The 20,406-nt window shown below is 49.9% G+C and overlaps 1 protein-coding gene and 1 long non-coding RNA gene across 5 annotated transcripts in view; one reads left to right on the top strand and one right to left on the bottom strand.

Moving 5' to 3' along the window:
- Positions 1–3: 3 nt before the first annotated feature.
- Positions 4–20,406, bottom strand: part of LOC140896845 (uncharacterized) — an 87,847-nt gene continuing 67,444 nt past the window's right edge. Inside the window, exons 2-3 of the long non-coding RNA XR_012154620.2 lie at positions 8,600–8,762; positions 4–305 (exon numbers count right to left, since the gene is read on the bottom strand). This is a non-coding gene — a long non-coding RNA (uncharacterized LOC140896845). The remainder of the gene's footprint in view (positions 306–8,599; positions 8,763–20,406) is intronic.
- On the top strand, positions 566–12,094 carry LOC140896844 (tyrosine-protein phosphatase non-receptor type substrate 1). Of its 4 annotated transcripts, none has more exons than XM_073308861.2 (6): positions 566–728; positions 4,609–4,989; positions 8,681–8,782; positions 8,886–8,907; positions 9,387–9,429; positions 11,623–12,094. In XM_073308861.2, exons 1-6 carry the CDS (start codon positions 656–658, stop codon positions 11,758–11,760), a joined length of 759 nt encoding a protein of 252 aa, XP_073164962.1. In that variant the 5' UTR covers positions 566–655; the 3' UTR covers positions 11,761–12,094. The 4 variants fall into 4 exon arrangements, with proteins under 4 accessions (XP_073164962.1, XP_073164963.1, XP_078704444.1 ...); XM_073308862.2 differs by having other exon boundaries at positions 4,609–4,983; XM_078848318.1 differs by having other exon boundaries at positions 4,825–4,989.

Below are 20,406 nucleotides of genomic sequence, written 5' to 3' on the forward strand. Positions count from 1 at the left end.
GTCTTTTCCTGTTTTGGATCCAATGCAGAACTCACTGCAGGAGCCAGGAAGGTCTTGTGGTTACGGCACAGGTGAGCTGGGTTCTTTCACCATATCTGCTACGGAGTCACTTCCTGGGACCTGAGGCAAATCACTTACTGTCTCTGGGCTTCTGTCTCCAGTGCTGCAGTGGGGAAAGCAGCACCTTCTTTTTCCTGCCCCTTGTCTGTCTCGGCTTCTTAGGCAGCAGGTTCTGTGGGGTAGGGACTGTCCAGTACCAGTGCCTAGCACAATGGGGCCCAGACACTGTTGTGTCCTCTAGCACCCTGTAATAATGATAACGAAGAAGTAAATGGATGGAGTGATGAACATGAGACCCTTGCCTTGAAGGGGTTTGGATCTGAGATACCACTTCAGGTCCATGCCTAGTGTTAAAACTGTATAAACATTCCCTCCCAGTGTTTTAACTCTTCGTGAATTTGGGCACAGCCAGTTCTTTTCCTGAGCGATGGCTCAAGCAGCAGGGCAGGCTCTGAATGTGTTAATTATGCATGTGCCAGTTGTTTCTGTTTCCTGTTGTGACTTCTCATTTTCCTTTGCCAGCTGAGCTGGCTGAGCTCAAACCATTGTTGTTAATCCCACAGGGCTGACTGGTCTCCAACCTACAGCCCTGCAAATGGCTTTCTGCACGTCGGCGTGGCTTCAGCTGCTGAGCTTGTTGCTGGGTGTCTCTTCCATGGACAAGTCAGGTGAGTACAAAGCGGGCAAGCGATGGGGGCTTTGCAATACAATTTGGCTGGGCTAAGGAGCAGAGAAAGAAATCAGCCAGTTAGGGATCTCCGTGCAGGGGGGAGACAGATAACTATTTGTAATGGGTGTGTGTGTGTGTAAAAAAAGTCCCTGTTTGACCTCTCCCTCCCTTCCCCTTTTGCACGTTACGTGTCTTTTCGGGTTATAAGCTCTTTGGAGCGGGATCGTGTCCATGTGTTTGTACAGTGTTCAGCTGCGCCTGTCTTGACTGGGTCCTCTGAGCACTGGGGTAACAAAAGTGTTTAAAATAACCGCAGAGCATTTACCCTCCCGGGGAGGCTGGGATGCAGTGTTGCAAGGTGAAAGGTCTTTCCATGTATTTCCCAGTGAATGGGACTCAACTCTGCAAAAACATCACAGTTCTTGGACTCTTTTCCAGGAGCTCCTCTGCAGTTTTGCTCCAGGTACATGCCCACAGCACAGATCAGGCAGCACACGCATGTCCTGCGCACTTTCCTTGCACCCAGCCCTGCACTGCTGTGACCTCCCTCCTGCAGAGCTGGGCTGCATGGAGTCCCGGCAGAGCTGCTCCCATATTGCCTGCTCGGTTTTACAGCAGAGCACCGAGTGATGTCAGTCCTGGAAGAGCTGCTGGAACCCAGCTTCTTAAAGAGCAGCAGACCCTGGACAGAAAACTCCTGAAAACCATTGTACTTAGAAACGAGTCCTCCCCGCCTCTTCCCGCATTTGCTGCCTCTCCGGGGGCTTATTCCCTCTCAGCGAGAAATGCAGGGGAACAGGGTCTTGGTCTGAGCAGAGATCTGACCCGTCCGCTTCCCCCTCCCCTCTCCCTTTGCCATCACAGCTCTGATGATCTCCCAGCCCAGCTGCTCCCGGTGGGGAATAACCAGCAATAACGCATGACCTCTTCAAGAGACAAAGTTCCTGCTTTCGTGCGACCACCCCGAGTTTATAAATAAAAAAAGGGGAAGAGAAATGCACAGCCATAACTTGCAGAGTCTCTCTGCGCGGAACGTGGTTTCCAGGTTTGCCTGTTCGGCACAAGCAACACTAGGAGCCAGTTTTGCCGCGGCGGAGCAGGTGTCTTCACCAGCGTCCAGCCAGGAACATGGCAACGCACGACGTGCCCCAGACTCTGCGCCGAGAGAACCAGACTCAGCCCCTCTGCCCTAACAGCCGTGGGATGTGCCCAGGGTGGCTCTCTGAATTCTTTCGATGAGGCAGGGAAAGGGCAGGCTTTGTTCTGCCCCCAGCAGCACTAACCCCAAACGTTGTGGATCTCGAAGGATCCATCGGAGACCATGGCCACCAGCCTCCAAGCTCAGCGGCTTCAAGCCGACTCCCGGGCTTTCTTCAGCCCTCCCCAGCCCCTGGCAGCACAGCTCCATGGGAACCCCACTGACAAGGCTGCCTCGGCCCCGCAGCTGCTCCCCGGATGCCCATAAGGGCTCGATGCCATGGAGTGAAGCTCCAGAAGAGGGTGCATGGGGGCTGCTGGGCAGCGTTGCCACAGGGTTTGGGGGGACATAATCCCATTGGATCTAAGGGCTACCAATCCCAACACAAGCCAGTTCAAGAGCAGAGTCTGGGCCTGTGGGCCAAAGCATCCAGCCAGCCTCAACAAGGCATCTGATAGGGCATGCAAATTGTGCACTCCCCCTACCCACCACCCCCACAAATCTTTGCACATGCAGTCCCGGAGTTGTGCACATGAATTGGGTAATTTGGTGCCCAACCACCCATCTGCCTGGGCAAACGCCCGTCTGTACCTGCTGATTTCAGACATGCCAGCGTGGAGGCCCAGGCTGGGAATTTGCCCCGGGGTTGTAACTTGGTTTTTGTTTACAGCACAAGGAACATTAAAGGTTCAGGTGGGAACAACCCCCCATCTTGATTTCCCGGGGCTCAGCAAGGTGAGGGGTTTAGGTAGGCTGGAGCAGAGTGCAGGGAGGTAAACGGTTAAACCCAACAGACGTCAGAGTGCCCAGATCTACTGAAAGAAAAGGAGTACTTGTGGCACCTTAGAGACTAACCAATTTATTAGAGCATAAGTTTTCGTGAGCTACAGCTCACTTCCTCAGATGCATATCGTGGAAACTGCAGCAGGCTTTATATATACACAGAGAATATGAAACAATACCTACTCCCACCCCACTGTCCTGCTGGTAATAGCTTATCTAAAGTGATCATCAGGTGGGCCATTTCCAGCACAAATCCAGGTTTTCTCACCCTCCACCCCCCCACACAAATTCACTCTCCTGCTGGTGATAGCCCATCCAAAGTGACAACTCTTTACACAATGTGCATGACAATCACGTTGGGCTATTTCCTGCACAAATCCAGGTTTTCTCACATCCCCCCCACCCCCATACACACACAAACTCACTCTCCTGCTGGTAATAGCTCATCCAAACTGACCACTCTTCAAGTTTAAATCCAAGTTAAACCAGAACATCTGGGGGGGGGGGGTAGGAAAAAAACAAGAGGAAACAGGCTACCTTGCATAATGACTTAGCCACTCCCAGTCTCTATTTAAGCCTAAATTAATAGTATCCAATTTGCAAATGAATTCCAATTCAGCAGTTTCTCGCTGGAGTCTGGATTTGAAGTTTTTTTGTTTTAAGATAGCGACCTTCATGTCTGTGATTGCGTGACCAGAGAGATTGAAGTGTTCTCCGACTGGTTTATGAATGTTATAATTCTTGACATCTGATTTGTGTCCATTTATTCTTTTACGTAGAGACTGTCCAGTTTGACCAATATCTATTCAGGGGACACCATCACAGGGCCTAATAACATCAGCCACACTATCAGAGGCTCGTTCACCTGCACATCCACCAATGTGATATATGCCATCATGTGCCAGCAATGCCCCTCTGCCATGTACATTGGTCAAACTGGACAGTCTCTACGTAAAAGAATAAATGGACACAAATCAGATGTCAAGAATTATAACATTCATAAACCAGTCGGAGAACACTTCAATCTCTCTGGTCACGCAATCACAGAAATGAAGGTCGCTATCTTAAAACAAAAAAACTTCAAATCCAGACTCCAGCGAGAAACTGCTGAATTGGAATTCATTTGCAAATTGGATACTATTAATTTAGGCTTAAATAGAGACTGGGAGTGGCTAAGTCATTATGCAAGGTAGCCTGTTTCCTCTTGTTTTTTTCCTACCCCCCCCCCCAGATGTTCTGGTTTAACTTGGATTTAAACTTGAAGAGTGGTCAGTTTGGATGAGCTATTACCAGCAGGAGAGTGAGTTTGTGTGTGTATGGGGGTGGGGGGGATGTGAGAAAACCTGGATTTGTGCAGGAAATAGCCCAACTTGATTGTCATGCACATTGTGTAAAGAGTTGTCACTTTGGATGGGCTATCACCAGCAGGAGAGTGAATTTGTGTGGGGGGGTGGAGGGTGAGAAAACCTGGATTTGTGCTGGAAATGGCCCACCTGATGATCACTTTAGATAAGCTATTACCAGCAGGACAGTGGGGTGGGAGTAGGTATTGTTTCATATTCTCTGTGTATATATAAAGCCTGCTGCAGTTTCCACGATATGCATCTGAGGAAGTGAGCTGTAGCTCACGAAAGCTTATGCTCTAATAAATTGGTTAGTCTTTAAGGTGCCACAAGTACTCCTTTTCTTTTTGCGAATACAGACTAACACGGCTGTTACTCTGAAACCAGATCTACTGAGGGCTTCCGAAACCACGTCTCCCGTTCCTCGTGGGTGGAGAGGAAGGTCTCACCGACCACGCTGGGAGAACTGTGCAAATAATACCCAATATCAGGAATAATAACAACGCATTATCCCTGTCATTAACTAAAACCCTCCCACTGTCTCTGCGCTGCAGGGGCCGGGGGGGCCGAGGAGTTCCAGCTGCTGCAGCCCCAGGACCCCGTGTGGGTGTCCGCGGGAGAGAATCTCACTCTGACCTGCTCTGTGACCGGCCTCGCTCCAGCAGGACCCGTGAAGTGGTTCAAGGGCTCGGGCGGGGACCGGCAGCTCGTTTATGCACAGGCGGGATCATTCCCCCGGGTGACGCGGGCTGTTCGTGGCTCTGACACAGACTTCACCATCCGCATCAGTGACACCCGCCCTGCGGACGCCGGGACCTATCACTGTGTGAAGTTTAAGAAGGTGTCGGGAGCCAGAGAGGAGGATAAGAAGGGGTCGGGAAGCGATGAGGAGATTAGATCCGGCGCGGGCACGGCCGTGACTGTGAGCGGTGAGGGTGAGCTCCCATCCCAGCCACATGCCCCTGCCCGCCGGGGGCTGGGACCAGGGCGGGGAACAAACCCAGCTCAAACTCTTCCTGCCCATTCTGTTAGCTATTCTTGTAGCTGTAACATGCCTTGTGCAGTAGAGAAGACACCGGATTCAGCAGTAACAGAGATAAGGATGAATCTCAGCAAGGCTGCAGGACGCAGGCACCCCCTGCGGTTCTCCAGCTTCCAGACTAACACAGCCCGGGCTGCCCAGTGTCGCCACGCAGCGCCCCTGGATCCTGGCCTGGGTTTTTAACGTAGATTCCAAGGCCAGAAGGGACCTTTGTGTCTAGTCTGACTTCCTGTATAGCACAGGCCAGAGAACTGCCCCAAAATAATCCCTAGAGCGGATCTGTTAGAAAAACATCCCAGTCTTGATTTAAAAATGGTCAGTGATGGAGAATCCTCACAACCCTAGGGAACTTTTCCCAGTGGTTAATTACTCTCACTGTTAAAAGAACAGGAGGACTTGTGGCACCTTAGAAACTAACCAATTTATCTGAGCATAAGCTTTCGTGAGCTACAGCTCACTTCCTCCAATGCATTCAGTGGAAAATACTTCCGATGAAGTGAGCTGTAGCTCACGAAAGCTTATGCTCAAATAAATTGGTTAGTCTCTAAGGTGCCACAAGTCCTCCTTTTCTTTTTGCGAATACAGACTAACATGGCTGCTACTCTGAAACCTCTCATTGTTAAAAAATGTACGCCTTATTTAGCTTCAACTTCCAGCCATTGGATCATGTTCTACCTTTCTAAACTGAAGAGCCCATTATTAAATATGTGTTCTGCAATGTAGGTACAGTACTTATAGAATATGATCGAGCCATCCCTTAACCTTCTCTTTGTTAAGCTACACAGATTGGACTCCTGGAGTCGATCACTGTAAAACAAGTTTTCTAATCCTTTAAATAATTCTCGTGGCTTTTCTCTGACCCCTCCCCAATTCATCAACATCCTTCCTGTAGTGTGGGCACCAGAACTGGACACAGGATTCCAGCAGCAGCTGCACCAGTCCCAAATACAGAGACAAAATAACCGCTCTACATCTACTCGAGAGTCTCCTGTTTATGCATCCTAGGATCTCATTAGCCCTTTTGGCCACTGTATCGTGCTGGGAGCTCATGTTCAGCTGATTAGCCACCATGACCCCCACATCTTTTCCAGAGTCCCTGCTTCCCAGGTTTGAGTCCCCAGTTGTGTGAATGTGGCCTCGTTCTTTGCTCCTAGATGTATATATTTGCATTTAGCCATGTTAAAAAACATTGTTTATTTGTGCATAGCTTACCAAGCAATCCATATCGCTCTGTATCAGTGGCCCGGCCTCTTCATTATTTACCATTCCCCAATTTTTCTGTCATCTGTTCACTTTATCAGTGGTGATTTTATTTTTTCTTTCAGGTCATTAATAAAAATGTTTAATAGTGTAGGGCCAAGAACTGATCCCTGGAGGATCCCTCTAGAAACACACTCTTTCAATGATGACTTCTGGTTTACAGTTACATTTTGAGACCTATCAGTTAGCCATCTTTTAATCCACTTAATGTGTGCCATGTTAATTTTATATTTTTCTAGTTTTTCAATCAAAATATCCTGCATCAAATGCCTTACAGAAGTTCAAGTATATTACCACTATTACCTTTACCAAACTTGTAATCTCATCAAAAAAAGATACTAAGTTAATTTAACAGGATTTATTTTCCATAAACCCACATTTATTGGCATTAATTATATTACTCTCCTTTAATTCTTTATTAATCAAGTCCCATATCAGCTGCTCCATCATCTTGCCAGGCATCAATGTCAGACAGCAGGCCTATAATTACCTAGATCATCCTGGGGACCTTTTTTAAATATTGCACAACATTAGCTTCCTTCCAGTCTTCTGGAACTTCCTGGGTGTTCCAAGATTTATTGAAAATCAACATTATTGGTACAGTGAGCTGCTCAGCCAGCTCTTTTAAAACACTTGAATCCAAGTTATCCAGACCTGCTGATTTAAAAATATCTGACTTTAGTAGCTACTGTTTAACATCCTCCAGAGACACTAGTGGAATGGAAAGAGTGTTGTCATATGACATGACTACATGATATGTTTTTTCCCCAGTATAGAACAGAAATATTTATTGAACACTTCCGCCTTTTCTCCATTATTACTGATAATTCTACCATTTTCAAGTAATGGATTAGTTCCATTGTTAGGATTCTTTTTGTTCCTAATATATTTTAAAAACTCCTTATTGCCTTAACTCTGCTGGTCATAGATTTTGCCTTGTATCCCTTTGCTTCCCTTATCAATTTTCTAAAATTCCTAGCTTCTGATTTATATTCATTAGTATCAACTTTCCTTTTCTTCCAATTGTTTTATTTATATAGATATAGATAAATAATAGCTGCCTTCACTGCCTCTTTAAACTAGGTAGGTTTTTTAACCAACATGGCCTTCTTTATCAATTGTGGCTTTTGGGGCATCTAGTAGAGTGTTCTTAAACAATTCCTAATTATTCACTTTTTTCTGATTAAATTCTTCCTCCCACATGATTTGGCTCATAATTATTTTCAGCTTTTTGAAACTGGCCCTTAGAAAGCAACATTTATATATCTATATCACTTGTCTGGACTTTGTTCTGTTTGCACATCATAAATATGATCAAATCATGACGGCTTGTACCTAAGATACCATTGTTTTTTAGTTCTGTGTTCAGTTCCTCTTTATCTATCATGACAAGGTGTAATATAGGATTCCCCTGTGTTGGATGCAACATTTTTTGTGTTAGGAAATTGTCATCTATAATGTTTAGAAATTCCAAGGATGTTTTAATACTGGCAGTATGAGACCCCTAGCATATGTCACTCAAATTGAAGTGCCCCATCCTGTTCCCTAGTATAATTTGGGGGTCTGTAGCAGACTCCAATTAATACCCCATCTGATGCTTTACCTGTTAGGACATTGATCCATAAGCATTCAAAATCATTTTCTTCTAAGTTATCAGTGAAACAGGTAATGCCATCTTTGATATAGAGTGTCACGCCCTCTCCCCTTTTGCCCATTCTGTCTTTCCTAAAGAGGTTTCAGAGTAGCTACACTGACCATTTCCATCTCAGCCGATTGGTTCCCTGGATTCAAATTCAAACCCTCGGCCGTTACAGGAGCAGGGCCTGGATCCAGTCCCAAAGAGACACAGTCACCCCCCAACAGGGTCTCACAGCTGATATCCTGGAGAACCCCAACGACCAGCCCGCCCAACCCCTCCTGGGCAACCTCGTGATCCCAAGCTTCCCAGGGATCACCATATCGACGCCAAACTTAGTGTGGACACCCAATCAGCATCGCCCACTGCAGCCCAGAACTCCTGAGCTCAAGCAATCCGCCGGCCTCATACATTCCTAAAGAGGTTGTAACTGTTGATTTTAACATTCCAATAGTGTGCATCCTCCCACCAGGTGTCAGTAACACCACCTAGATCAAATGCATGCTCATAAAGGAGCCATTCCCATTCCTTTTTGGTACCCAGGCTCCTAGGGAGTCCTGGAAGGTGACTGTGGACCGCGCTACAGAAGCATCGCAGACAAACTCACCAGTCAGTTATGTATGCACTGCAGAATGGTCTCTGCCAACCCCTGAAGTGCAGCTTGTGCCTCTAGGTTTTATTTTCCCAGATCGCCACCAGGTTGCTGTGTCTGCTGCTGCCGGGGCAGTCTGTGTCCTCCTTGTCGTTTTAGTCCTTGTCTCCACTTACTTCTTTGTGAGAAAGAAGAGAGGTGAGTGCAACATTTCAACCAGCCTGTTCCATTTACTCCAGGGCTATTTGCTGGTCCTAGCATGACTAACTGACCTCATTGTTTCTTTCCTCTGCCCATCTAGGCAGGAGCCCCTCCACAGCCAGGTCTGTATAAAGCTGGTGTTAATTCAACAACTCTTAGTCAAACTAACGCAGTCTCACCTGTTCTCTCTCTGTCTGACCCAACAGCCTCCTGGCTTAATTCCCTCAAAGCATGTTGTGCTGTAAAAGATCTTTTTATCCATAACACTTTGCTGTGTCTGCTTATTGTGACTGGAATTCTACCTGAAGCCGGACTCCAGTAGTTTGTATCTATGCTGGGACTAGGTGTTTCTCTGGCACCTGTTACCTTGGTATTTAAGAGCCCAGCAAAGCAATATAAAAAGCAAGCGCACAGAATGTCCGCCTCCAAAATCACCCCCGAATACAAAGCCGATTTCATGTCTGGCCAAGAACCCCAGCCAAACTTCCAGGGCCAGATTCTGTCCCTGGGATGGACTCAGCTCCTTTTCTTCTACACAGTTCAGTTCTTGGGGGGGCAAAATCCTCTTATCTGTGTCTAATTAGGATTCTCTTTCCCACAGGTCTCAGACTCCCTTTCCGGATACCACGAGGACTCAGAGCCAGGTATGACGTGATGCTGATACAAAGGGAGAGTGTGAGTTCAATCCTTGAGGGGGCCATTTAGGGATCTGGGGCAAAAATTGGGGATTGGCCCTGCTTTGAGCAGGGGGTTGGACTAGATGACCTCCTGAGGACACTTCCAATCCGTATATTCTATGATTCTATGGCCCTCTTGGGCACGTCCACAGTTCAAGCTAGGCGTGTGGTTCCCAGCTTGAGGAGACATGTAACCTGCACTGGCTCGGATCAAGCTTGGGTGCTAACACCAGAGTGTAGCTGCCGCAGTGGGAGCAGTGGGAGAGGCTAGCTCCCTGGGTACACACTCGTCTAAGACCTAGGCATGGTCTCAGGGTGGCCATGCCCGTGGCTTCACTCTTGCATGAGTGTGTCTCCTCGACCCGGGAATCGCACCCTCAGCTTTAAGTGGAGACTTACCCCCACCTGCACTGGGCCTCCTCACTGCTTCCTAGGATCAGGCCCGCAAGGTTTTGGCCTGATGCATAGGGGCTGGGGGGGTTTGGTCCTGTTCCCAGGATGTCTGAGGCTGCACAAAACCCAACGCAGCAACCCCAGCTGGGGCGCAGGGGCCCGGCTGCTCCCCTTGTGATCTCCCAAATGGGTTCACTGAGCGGCCCAAGAGGCCATCTGGGCTGTCACTTTCCAGCTTGCACCACCTCCCAGCAGTACGCAGAGGCACTGGCCAGGGTCTCCTCTCACTGGTGGAAGGCGGGAGTAATTCCACTGAGGCCAACACAGCGACACCAGTGTAACCGGGGGAGAGTCAGGCTCATCGCCCCATCGTCGCTGTTAGAAACACCGGGATCACAGAGTTCCAGGCCAGAAGGGGCCACCAGATCGTCCAGCCCAACCTCCCGTATGGCACAGGCCACCAACCCCCAGCACCCGCACGCTGACCCAGCAGCCCCCTGGAGACAGGCAGAGGATAGAAGGGACCACGGTAATTCCCATGGAAAGAGAAGTCAGTAACATGGGGCCAGGCTCTGTGCTGTGCACAACAGGAGCAACTGGGGCGAGGGGGCTGTTCTGCATGCCAGCCACACCCCCTCGCACCCTGTCACACCCTCCCCCTCCCCTGGGATGCCCCAAAAGTGGGGGCTGTGAGGGGAGAGAGCGTAGGGCCACATGACAGCAGCCTTATGCGCTATGCCTAGCTGGGGGACATGCCCACCAGGGGCCTCTCTGGCCCTGTCTACACTGCAATCAGGTGTCACTGCGGCACGTCGACAAACCCGAGCTAGCTCACTAACAGTAGCAGTGTGGCCATGGTGGCACGGATGGCAGCATGCCGCCCTGGGGACCCGGGTACATGCTCAGGTGGCAAGCCCAGCCCACCCTCACGACACTGCCATCTTGACAAGCTGTTTGGATGAGAGCTAGCTCAGGATGCCTACACGTGCTGCAATCACAGCTCCGACCGCTGCGCAGACGTGCCCACGGCCATCCTGACGACTCCCAGACGTTACCAGTAATGGGGCTGCAGCGGGGAGCAGCACCAGGCCCAGGAAGGGGTCACGTTGATTTTCCTGGCTTGCATTGGAATCAGAGTTTAACCCCTTCCTGCCCCTGCTGTTGCTCAGACACGGGGAGATTTTCCAGCCTGTGGCTACTTCCCCCGTGGCACACTGCAGCTTGGGTGGTGTTTCAGCCGCTGGGCTCAGGGTCCTGTTGGGGTTTCTCTAGAGCCTCCGCGTTCTTTTTTTAAACCCTGGCGTCTGAGTGTGTGACTCACTGGCAGCCCAGCTGGCATTAACCCCTTCGGTGCCAGGCGTGGACTGTACCCAGAGAAGTCGGGAGCCTGCACGCCGTGTGGGGATGTTTTATTGAACGGTGCAGCATCCAGCACAAACCAGGGCACACAAGGACCGCTCTGGTGGCTGTATGTGCTGTGAGCAGAGAGGGGCTGAAGAAATAAACTGCTTGGAGGGCAGGGGGAGGAAACTGGTCGGTTTGGGCTGACAGTAACTTTGCAATCTCTCCGCTTTTCCTCCTCTCTGCTCTTTGGGTGCAAAGCTGCACAACAGCGGGCCAGGGAGTAATTAAGAGGGATAAGAAGAGGGCAGTTTGTTCTTATAAACACAGGGATGCCATACCGTGCACGTGCTCATGCATAACTCAGGGCGTACATAGCGCTCGCTGCTGTACCCAGGAACCAATTCATGAACCCTTTCTTTTTAGCCCAGTGATGACAAAGACCCAGACGTGCTCTACGCTGACCTGCAGCACCCGGCCAGGCTCCAGCAGCCCAAGCAGAGCGCCCCAGAAGAACATTCTGAATACGCGGCCATTAAGGTAACCCCGGCCATTGCCACGTAGAGGGAGAAGGCAGCGTGGCTCTGGGCAGCCTCGGAGAAAGACTTAAAGAGCTGCTGTCGGAGAAGGAAGCTGCAGCTCTCTGCCGGGCACAGCGAGAAAGGAGAAGTGAGGGCAGGTTCTAAAATTCTATCATCCGAGTCACTCAAGGTCTTCCCCGTGGGGGGGCCCGGAACTGACACAGCGTCTCTTGTTCCCCCTGGCACTTTGTTTCGATTTCGCTGTCAGCGTGGGTGTGACTCCGAATCGGGGGAACTCATGACCTGGAAAGTCAGCAGCCACCTGGCATGTTCCTGTTTTCACAAACAATTAAAGATTTCAATTATATTCTCTCTAAGCAGAGCCAACGGCGATTTGCCCTGTGAAATCTGAGCCGCGGCCTTTGAACGGATGGTATCGGAGGCCAGCACAAGAACTGCCCCTGTGATTTCTGAGGTTGCTCTTAGGAGGAAGTCTTCAAAGGGTGGGACACACACATAGGGCTGACTTCTCTTTTTCCCAGGGGTTCCTCCACCCCCAGGCCCCGCCCCCACACCGCCCCTTCCTGCCCAACATCCGTGGGGGCTCCTGGCTGCGGTCCAAAATGACAAACCAAACAATCCTGCAGCCCACAAAACAGCCCGGGCTCGCCCCGCGCAAGGCAAATCGCCCTTGGGAAGGGAGGCTGGGTTTCTAACCCCTCGGGCGCCTGGGGGGACCCTGGGCTCTCGGGGAAGCAAAGCAAACTGGAGATGGCCCCTCTACCTCTCCAGAGGATCCAGCAGCAGAAGCTCTTCAGCAGCTTTCCTGACCCACAGCTCCTTCTCAGAGGGGTTTGGGAGCTCCAGCCCTGCTTTCCTCCGAGTGCCAGCCTGCACCGGGCTTGGATCCCCCCTTTCAAGGGGCTGCCCCTCTCCAGGCTTGACAAGCCACAGCGGTGGCTGGTGTGGGCCCAGAGGAGCTCTTTAACCCCATCCTGGCAGGGGAGGGGGCCGGGAGAACCCATCCTACCACAGGGCAACTTGGTCACCGTCTGTACGTACCTACAAGGGGAACTCATCGATAAGCAAGGGCACTTCAGTCTAGCAGATAAAAGTATAACACAACCCAACGGCTCGAAGTGGAAGCTAGACAAATTCAGACTAATACATTTTAACAGGGACATTTTAACATTTTAACCACTGGGACAATTTACCAAGGGCCATGGTGGATTCTCCGTCACTGGCAATTTTAAAATCAAGACCGGATGGGTTTTTTTCTAACAGATCTGCCCTGATTCAAGCAGGAATTAATGCAGGGAAGTCCTGTGGCCTGTGTTACACAGGTCAGACTAGATGACCACAATCAAACCTTCTAGCCTTATGACCTAGGAATCATAGGCCTGGTCTACACCTAAAAATTCGATTGACCCAGCCCCATCACTCAGGGCTGTGAAAAATGTCGCGCCTTGTGTGACGTAGTTAGGTCACCCTAAGCCCCACTGTAGACGCAGCTTCATCTTCTGTCGGCCTAGCTCCCCCCCTCGGCAAGGTGGATTATATTCATCGATGGAAAGACCCCTCCCATCACGGTAGGGAGCGTCTACACTACGGTGCTGTAGACACTGCCCTACCGAGAGGCTAGACAGCCAGCATGACTAAAGGAACTCTGCACCAGGGGACGGCCCTTTTGAAGATGATGAAGGGGGCTGCTAAATTGTGCAGGACCTTCCATTTCAGGGGATCAGCCCCCCAGTTTGAAGGTTTCCTGGCACCTGTGGGAGCCCGCGGTGTTTTCGGCACTTTGGAGAGGAGGGTTGAAATAGTCACTGGAGGGAAATGATTCCATAATGAAGGGCTGGATGGGGCCTTGCTGGTGCAGCCCCTAGTGAGGGATGGCATGAAGCTGCACTGCCCGGCCAGGAGCAGTGGGAGGCATTCTGCCTCATGGGGCCAGATCCTGAGCTGGTATAAATCAGGGTAGCTCCACTGGCTGCAGTGAAGGCCCAGAGCAGTTTGCAGATGCTCAGCGGCTGCGTCCCGGCTGCCTTCTTTGCAGGGTGCAGCGAAGTCCCGCATGCCCAGATAGCTCCGTTGGTTCATGCACAGATGGGGCAGAGTCTTGGCATTGTCTGCACCAGGGGAACAAGGAGGGAGTAACCCCTGCACACGCCAGGGCTGTAATTTTCGCTACACTTACATAAGCCAGGGAAGGGGGTGGGGATAAGGGTCCTTCCGCCGCCCACCCCCTCCACGCCCCCATCTAAGGGCTAGGCACCATCTGGCCCTGCATGATTCATTTTTATAGTGAACAGCAGATTTGGATGAAGGATACGATTTGAAACAGACACAGATTCATTAGGCCTGATGCTTTTCTCACTTACCCCAGGGAAACCCTCACCCCCTTGGCTTCAGTGGAATCGCTCCTGATTCACCTCGGCGTAGATGACATGAGCGTCAGGCCCTGTGAGCTAGGGCTGCGGGGGGTGCTAGATTGTGTTCTCATCACAGAAGGGATTGGATATGATTCCAGTGTACCCTCGAGCGGCCTGCTCTGCTCATTAGCGTCAGGAGTAAGAATGGCCTGAGAGTTTCTCTGCATGCAAATGAAGGGCAGGAAATGATAGGGGGAGTTTACATGCATAGTGTCTGAACGGGTATCCAAAGAGGATCACCCGGCACCAAACAAGCATCTTCTGTAGCACAGAGATTAGACTAGTAATAAATGCGGATCTGAACCCTACAGCACCTCTGCACAAGACAGAGCTGAGCTCCTTTTTCTTTCTGGCTGTATATAAACGAGGCGGAATCCGGCGCAGTGCTCAGGGAACATGCCAGCAGCATTTGTAACCCTCGGTGCATCTGAATTTTGTATCCATTTCCAGAAAGACTGTTTAAAACAAATACTAAAATCCCAAGCCCCAGCCGGCATCCAGGGTTTGCAGACGACTGCTGTGAGAGCACATAGACGGAGCGAGGACTCGAGATGAGTAGATCGTGTTAAGCCAGGTTCTTTCCTTGGCCTCACTCACAGACCGTCCCTTTCCATTCAATACTCGGAAACGCTAATGCCCTTTCACAGCCCAGCAAAAAGACTGTATCAAATTCAGCCTCCTACTGGTTCCTGTCTAATAAGGGGCAAAATAAACTCTCCATCCCCAATAGCAAATAGAGACTTAATTAATATAAGAGCTCCCTCTGGTGGTTAACAGGGAAAGTGCTTTCCGTACCCTGGCTGTCTGCCTCTTTTTATGGCGCTTTTGCTACTTAATTGTATTAGAACTGTCCTCGTGTAACTTGGCCTCTCAAGCTGCCTTTCCAGCCTGTAGCTCTTAATCACATCCAAAGCCTTCTGGAGCATTCAGCTTGTGTAATATCATGCGTTTAATAAAGCGTCTTCCTCCCAGAGAATCCCAACGCGCTTTGCAAACAGCAGGCCAAATCCCGAGCGGTGCGGGGCCTCTGCAGCTCCCAGGAACGTCGACGGTAGTTTTGAGAGCTCAGCACCCCTCCAGATTGGGCCTGCTGTCAATGAGCATCATGTAAGGGAGCATCTGCTTAGCAGAGCACTGTGCATCGCCCCCCAGCAGCATGGGGCATTTGTACGCTACGGGGTCAGGCTCTCAGAGGCTACAGGGATCGTGCAGGAAGGAGAGACACAGGGGGAGGAGGTTGTTGCTTTACCTTGCAAAAGTAAATTTCCTGATTCACAACTTCATCTGACTTTTTTTAAAGCAACCGACCATATTGATTAGCCTCTCCCTTGTTCACCATCCAACCCCCTGGGAACAAGCTGATGGCTTTGCACTGCCCCCAGCTCCTGGAGCCATGCAGATAGGAGGGGCAAGTGCTCATGGTGTCTGTAACACTACAGCCGTCCGCACAACGCGTATACACTCTGCGTGGGGCTGGGAGCTGGCCATGCCCCCAAGGTGGCACAGTCTAGCCCCTGGAGCCTTGGTGCTAATTCATTGCTGATGATCTTAGCAAAGGTACCCAGGTTTCCATGGCTCCCACAGGGCCTCACGCACCACCCTGAGTGCCCTACTGCCCCCCATACTCGCTACCAAAACTCCCAACTTCCCCCTGACAGCTCCTACAATGCAGGAAGGCCCCATCAATACAACCACCTGTGGCACTTAGAACATCCAGGTTTAGTGTCAAATAAATTGAATTGAATCACTGACACTCTGTATTCGGGGGAACACCCTGCACCCCATGTTCATCCTTATAATATGATTGTGTGGTATCCAATGCAAAGTTTGTCATGTCCGGTGTCTTTGGAAGGCTCTGAGCATTGTTGTTATAGTAATGTTATAGGTTGTAATTTCATGTATATAGTTATGAGGCTGAAAATGTGTCCTCATCGAGTAAAACAAGCCCAGGCAAAACTCTCCAGGAGCAGAGGGGCAGTTCACACCTCATCAGGGCATGAATGGGACAAACTCAGCCCAGCCTCACAGGAACAAAGGACTCTGGCCTAGGCAGCAACAAAGGATCTGTTGGACTCTCGAGTGAGTCACCCTCCTTCCCTTTGTCAGTTTGGGACTACGATGAGGTAATGCTCACCTGACCCTGAAGGGTGGGGGCTAAGCCAAGAGGGAAGAAAGAACATGATAAAAGGGAGAGACGTTTTCCATGCTCTTCCTCTCTCTTCCACCTCCATCTACAAGTGATGGAAGTCCTGATCAAAGGGGAGAGCCTGGCTGAAGGGCAACCAGCCAGCCTGTGGTGAGAAGCATCTTTTGTAAGGACACTGAAAGTGTTGAAATCAGCTTAGAATGTGTTTTGCTTTTATTTCATTTGACCAAATCTGACTTGTTGTGCTTTGACTTATAATCACTTAAAATCTATCTTTATAGTTAATACATTTGTTTGTTTATTCTACCTGAAGCAGTGTGTTTGGTTTGAAGCATGTCAGAGACTCCCCTTGGGATAACAAGCCTGGTACATATCAATTTCTTTGTTAAACTGATGAACTCATATAAGCTTGCAGCTTCCAGCGGGCATAATTGGACACTGCAAGATGGAGGCTCCTCGGGTTGTGTCTGGGACCAGAGATATTGATTAGTGTCATTCAGTTGCACAATCCAAGCAGCGGTTGGCCGAAAGTGCTCACTCACGTCGCTGGGAGCAGCTTACATGCCAGAGGCCGTGTGTGAACAGCCCGGGAGTGGGGGTTCTCACAGCAGAGCAGGGTAAAGCTGGTTCCCAGAGTCGAGGATCGGAGTGACCTTACAGATAATATCAGGGGAACGTCACAATCACTTGTAAATTGACAGCTATATAATGGAGTCAGATTCAATACAACCTTTACCCTAAGCAATAGTGCAATGGCTGGGCCGGGACATTGTGATCATTGGGCCTACAAATTTACCCTAATTGCCGGCTCAGCTATAAAAAGTGAGTGAAAGGTCACAAAAACATCACTATAATGGTAACCTATGATAGCAAATGTTGATGGGAAAAGGCACAAAAGCAAGACAGACAGACTGACCTAGTCCAAGCAAAGAGACCGTTGGATATAACTCAAGGACATTGTTAAGATCATGCCTGGTGAGCAAGAAAAGTGTGGGAATGGAAATCTGTGAACCAAAATGGTTGTGGCAAAAACTAGGCCTAATCTGTGGCCAAAATAACGAGAGGACGGGCTGTTCTGCCCATCGCTCCCCTTCGGGGGTCCTTGAACCAAGAGGCTTTTTTTGGGGGGGGTGGATGGATTGGTACATTGGCTGACTGAAAGACACAAGAAGGGGAAGGAGCGAGCTTCACCCTAATGGCTGACACCCCCACCATCTCCTGGGAGACCGGGACCCTTCGTCATCCTAATCCTAAAGACATCCTGACCAGACCGGGCCAGAGAGAGGGACCCAGATGACACCACCACTTCCACCAACTCCAGGCAAACAGCACCTGGGATGTAAAACTTTGTCATACCCACCCCGTGTGTCCTTTTCCGTCCTCACCTTATTTCTTCTCTTTCCTACTGCTATTGATGGACCCCCAGGGGAAGTACAGGACTCTCATGCTGGCCCCTCCCCTTTCCCAATTTTTTTAACCTACCTGCATCTCTACGCTCCCCTGGCTCTGAACACACCTGCCCTTGGCAGTTTTACCTAGCACCTTCCAAAGACAATAACCTCCGCTGTTTAAAGACACACAATCCCTGTTGGTGGCAGATGTTACTGTATGAGGCTGACTTGACTTTCACCGGGTCCTGCTGCATCGGTGTCTGGATGCACAACTCTCCTCTGGGTCAGGCCCTGCCTCAGTTGGGAGCTGGGTCCTTTCCTTACTTTTTTGCATCCATCCTTCAGGAGCACAGCTCAGCCGCACAGCGTTTTCCTGAGATCCAGTTGCTCTTTGACCAGGAGAAGTCCTGCAGGAAGCTCCCAGGCTTTACGTGGCAGCAGGTCACTGGAGTTCCTTGTCTGGCTCGCCCAGCTTTGTTCTTTTGCATTGCATTTTTTTCACACCAATTCCCGTATTGATTCTTGGAAAATTCACTCTTTTAAAAAAAGTAATAAATCAGGGGGCACCGTGTTGTGCTGGCGAGCTTCTCGCTTCGGTGTCATTTCATTCACGTGGTTTAGTTTCCCCAGATGAAGACCCTTAATCCAGTTATATTGAAAGGCTCCTCTTAGAAAATAACGAGAGCTCTGTTAACGACAGCCCTAAAAGCCCCTTTGCTGGTTATCTTGCTCTGCCCAGGTTATAGCTCACTGCTCTGGAAAGGTTCCTCTGCACAGTGGAATCAATGCTCTTCTCCGACCCACGCCGCAGCCCACACTGTACTGTCTCTGCCCCTCCCTGTGTCACCGGGCATTGCTTTGAATTTCTCTCCCTTTACAGAGCCTGCCTTACTCCCTGGCTGTCAGAGCGGCTGGGGTGCACTGGATCGGTGAGCTCCAGTATGTGTCAGGCCTCAGAACTCATGGCACTTTGAAATGCCCCCTGGAATTCAAAGGGAGATGAAGCTAATTCGTGTATCAGAAGGACATTTTCTACCTTTTTTCTTTAGCTTTTATTACTGGCCCCTTAAGGGAATATTTTCCAGACGTTGAAAATCTCAGTGTTGGGCATCTCCTCTGGAGCTGGGGATCCCAACAGCTTGGAAATTGGGACCTCCCCTTCCCCCCCCCCCACAACTTGCTGCTGTCGATGCATTCAGGATATTGCAGTTTTGAATTTGATTCCAGTCTGCTGGTGCTTGTCTGTTCTGCAGACGAATACAGCATGCATCCGATGAAGCGAGCTGTAGCTCACGAAAGCTTATGCTCAAATAAATTGGTTAGTCTCTAAGCTGCCACAAGTCCTCCTGTTCTTTTTGCGGAGACAGACTAACATGGCTGCTACTCTGAAAACATCAGTACAGTTGTTCCCCTAGCGGCAGCCATATGCACATCTGGGAGGTCAGGAGGAAAATCCTGATTAAAAAGGGTGTCTCTTCCCTGTTATAAAATGGGGTGAAGGAAGGGAGCGAGCCATCTGATGCCTGTGCAACACCCAATCTGACACACCCGCTGCAGCACCCCAATGCAATCTGATACCTGTAGACACGCACAATCTGACACACAACATCCAGACACACACACGCACTCCAGTACTCTGCAGGCACCTCTCCAGCTATAATTCGACAGAGATCACTTAAAAGTCCAACCGCACATGCTTTGAACAGAGCTGAAAACCCTTTGTGCCAAGCACTGCGCTCTATAATCTTGGAGGTTTCTGGTTGATGCCAGCTTCCAGATTCCTTTCTCTAAAACGAGGAAGTGAAAGGAGACAGCAAGAGACACGTATCCATACAACAGGCTTAATCACGGCTCCCGGTGACCCGTCGAGCGCGTTTCTATTAAAAGCAACGGTTATTAGGCAGTGAGGAGGAGAGGCCATTTGTGAAATCTGTTTGCATGACCACAAAGTCGTTTTGATAGTCAAGTGCCTGGGAAGGAAACACGGAGGGTGCTGGGGCTTTCAGGCTGACCGACAATGACAAGCTTTGTATTCAAGATCCCAGCACAACACCTCCTTGGTGCGGAGGGTGGGGGTATTAAAGGAGTTCACTGATGATCATTAGTGGCAGCTGAGGGATCAGGCGCTGAGGGTGAAGTCGCTTAAAAATGCATGCTTGGCCCTTCGCAGGACACTAGTTCACAACATCCCTGAACTCTGGCTCTTTGTTCAAAGTCTGACTCCAAATCAGGGTCTCCATTTTGCAGAAGGCCCCTGATCTTTATAATGGGCCCAAAAGAAACCTTTACATCCAAAATATCCTGAACTTCGGAGTCATTGAAAGCCAGCTCCAGATCTGAACTCTTCTGGTACTAACCCTTTCACATCTATCGCTCCTTTCAACAGAGGATCTCAAAGCACGTTGCAAACAAACTAATTACGTCTCACAACATCCTCAGGGGTTTGTTACGTTTTACCCCATTGGACTGATACAGAAGCCAAGACAAAAGAAGTGAAGTGACTCAGGGCTTCTTGTCCACACTACAGGGTTGACAGTGGCCTAGCTATAGCATCATAGCTAGGCTGCTGTAGCCCCATAGTGTAGATGAAGACTACTGTGACTGATGGGGTTTTTCTGTCACTGCAGGAACTCCATCTTCCCAAGCAGCAGTAGCGAGGTTGACAGAAGCATTCTTCCATTGACCTAGCCACGTCTATAGCAGAGGTTAGGTCAGCATAG

This window comes from Lepidochelys kempii, chromosome 13 (genome assembly GCF_965140285.1).
Source record: "Lepidochelys kempii isolate rLepKem1 chromosome 13, rLepKem1.hap1, whole genome shotgun sequence".
NCBI classification, from domain to species: domain Eukaryota; kingdom Metazoa; phylum Chordata; order Testudines; family Cheloniidae; genus Lepidochelys; species Lepidochelys kempii.

Coding starts and splice junctions, on each gene's coding strand:
- LOC140896844 (XM_073308861.2), top strand. CDS start 656: ATGGCTTTCTGCACGTCGGCGTGGCTTCAGCTGCTGAGCTTGTTGCTG. Junction 729..4,608: donor CTCTTCCATGGACAAGTCAG/GTGAGTACAAAG, acceptor TCTGCGCTGCAG/GGGCCGGGGGGGCCGAGGAG. Junction 8,783..8,885: donor CTTTGTGAGAAAGAAGAGAG/GTGAGTGCAACA, acceptor CTGCCCATCTAG/GCAGGAGCCCCTCCACAGCC.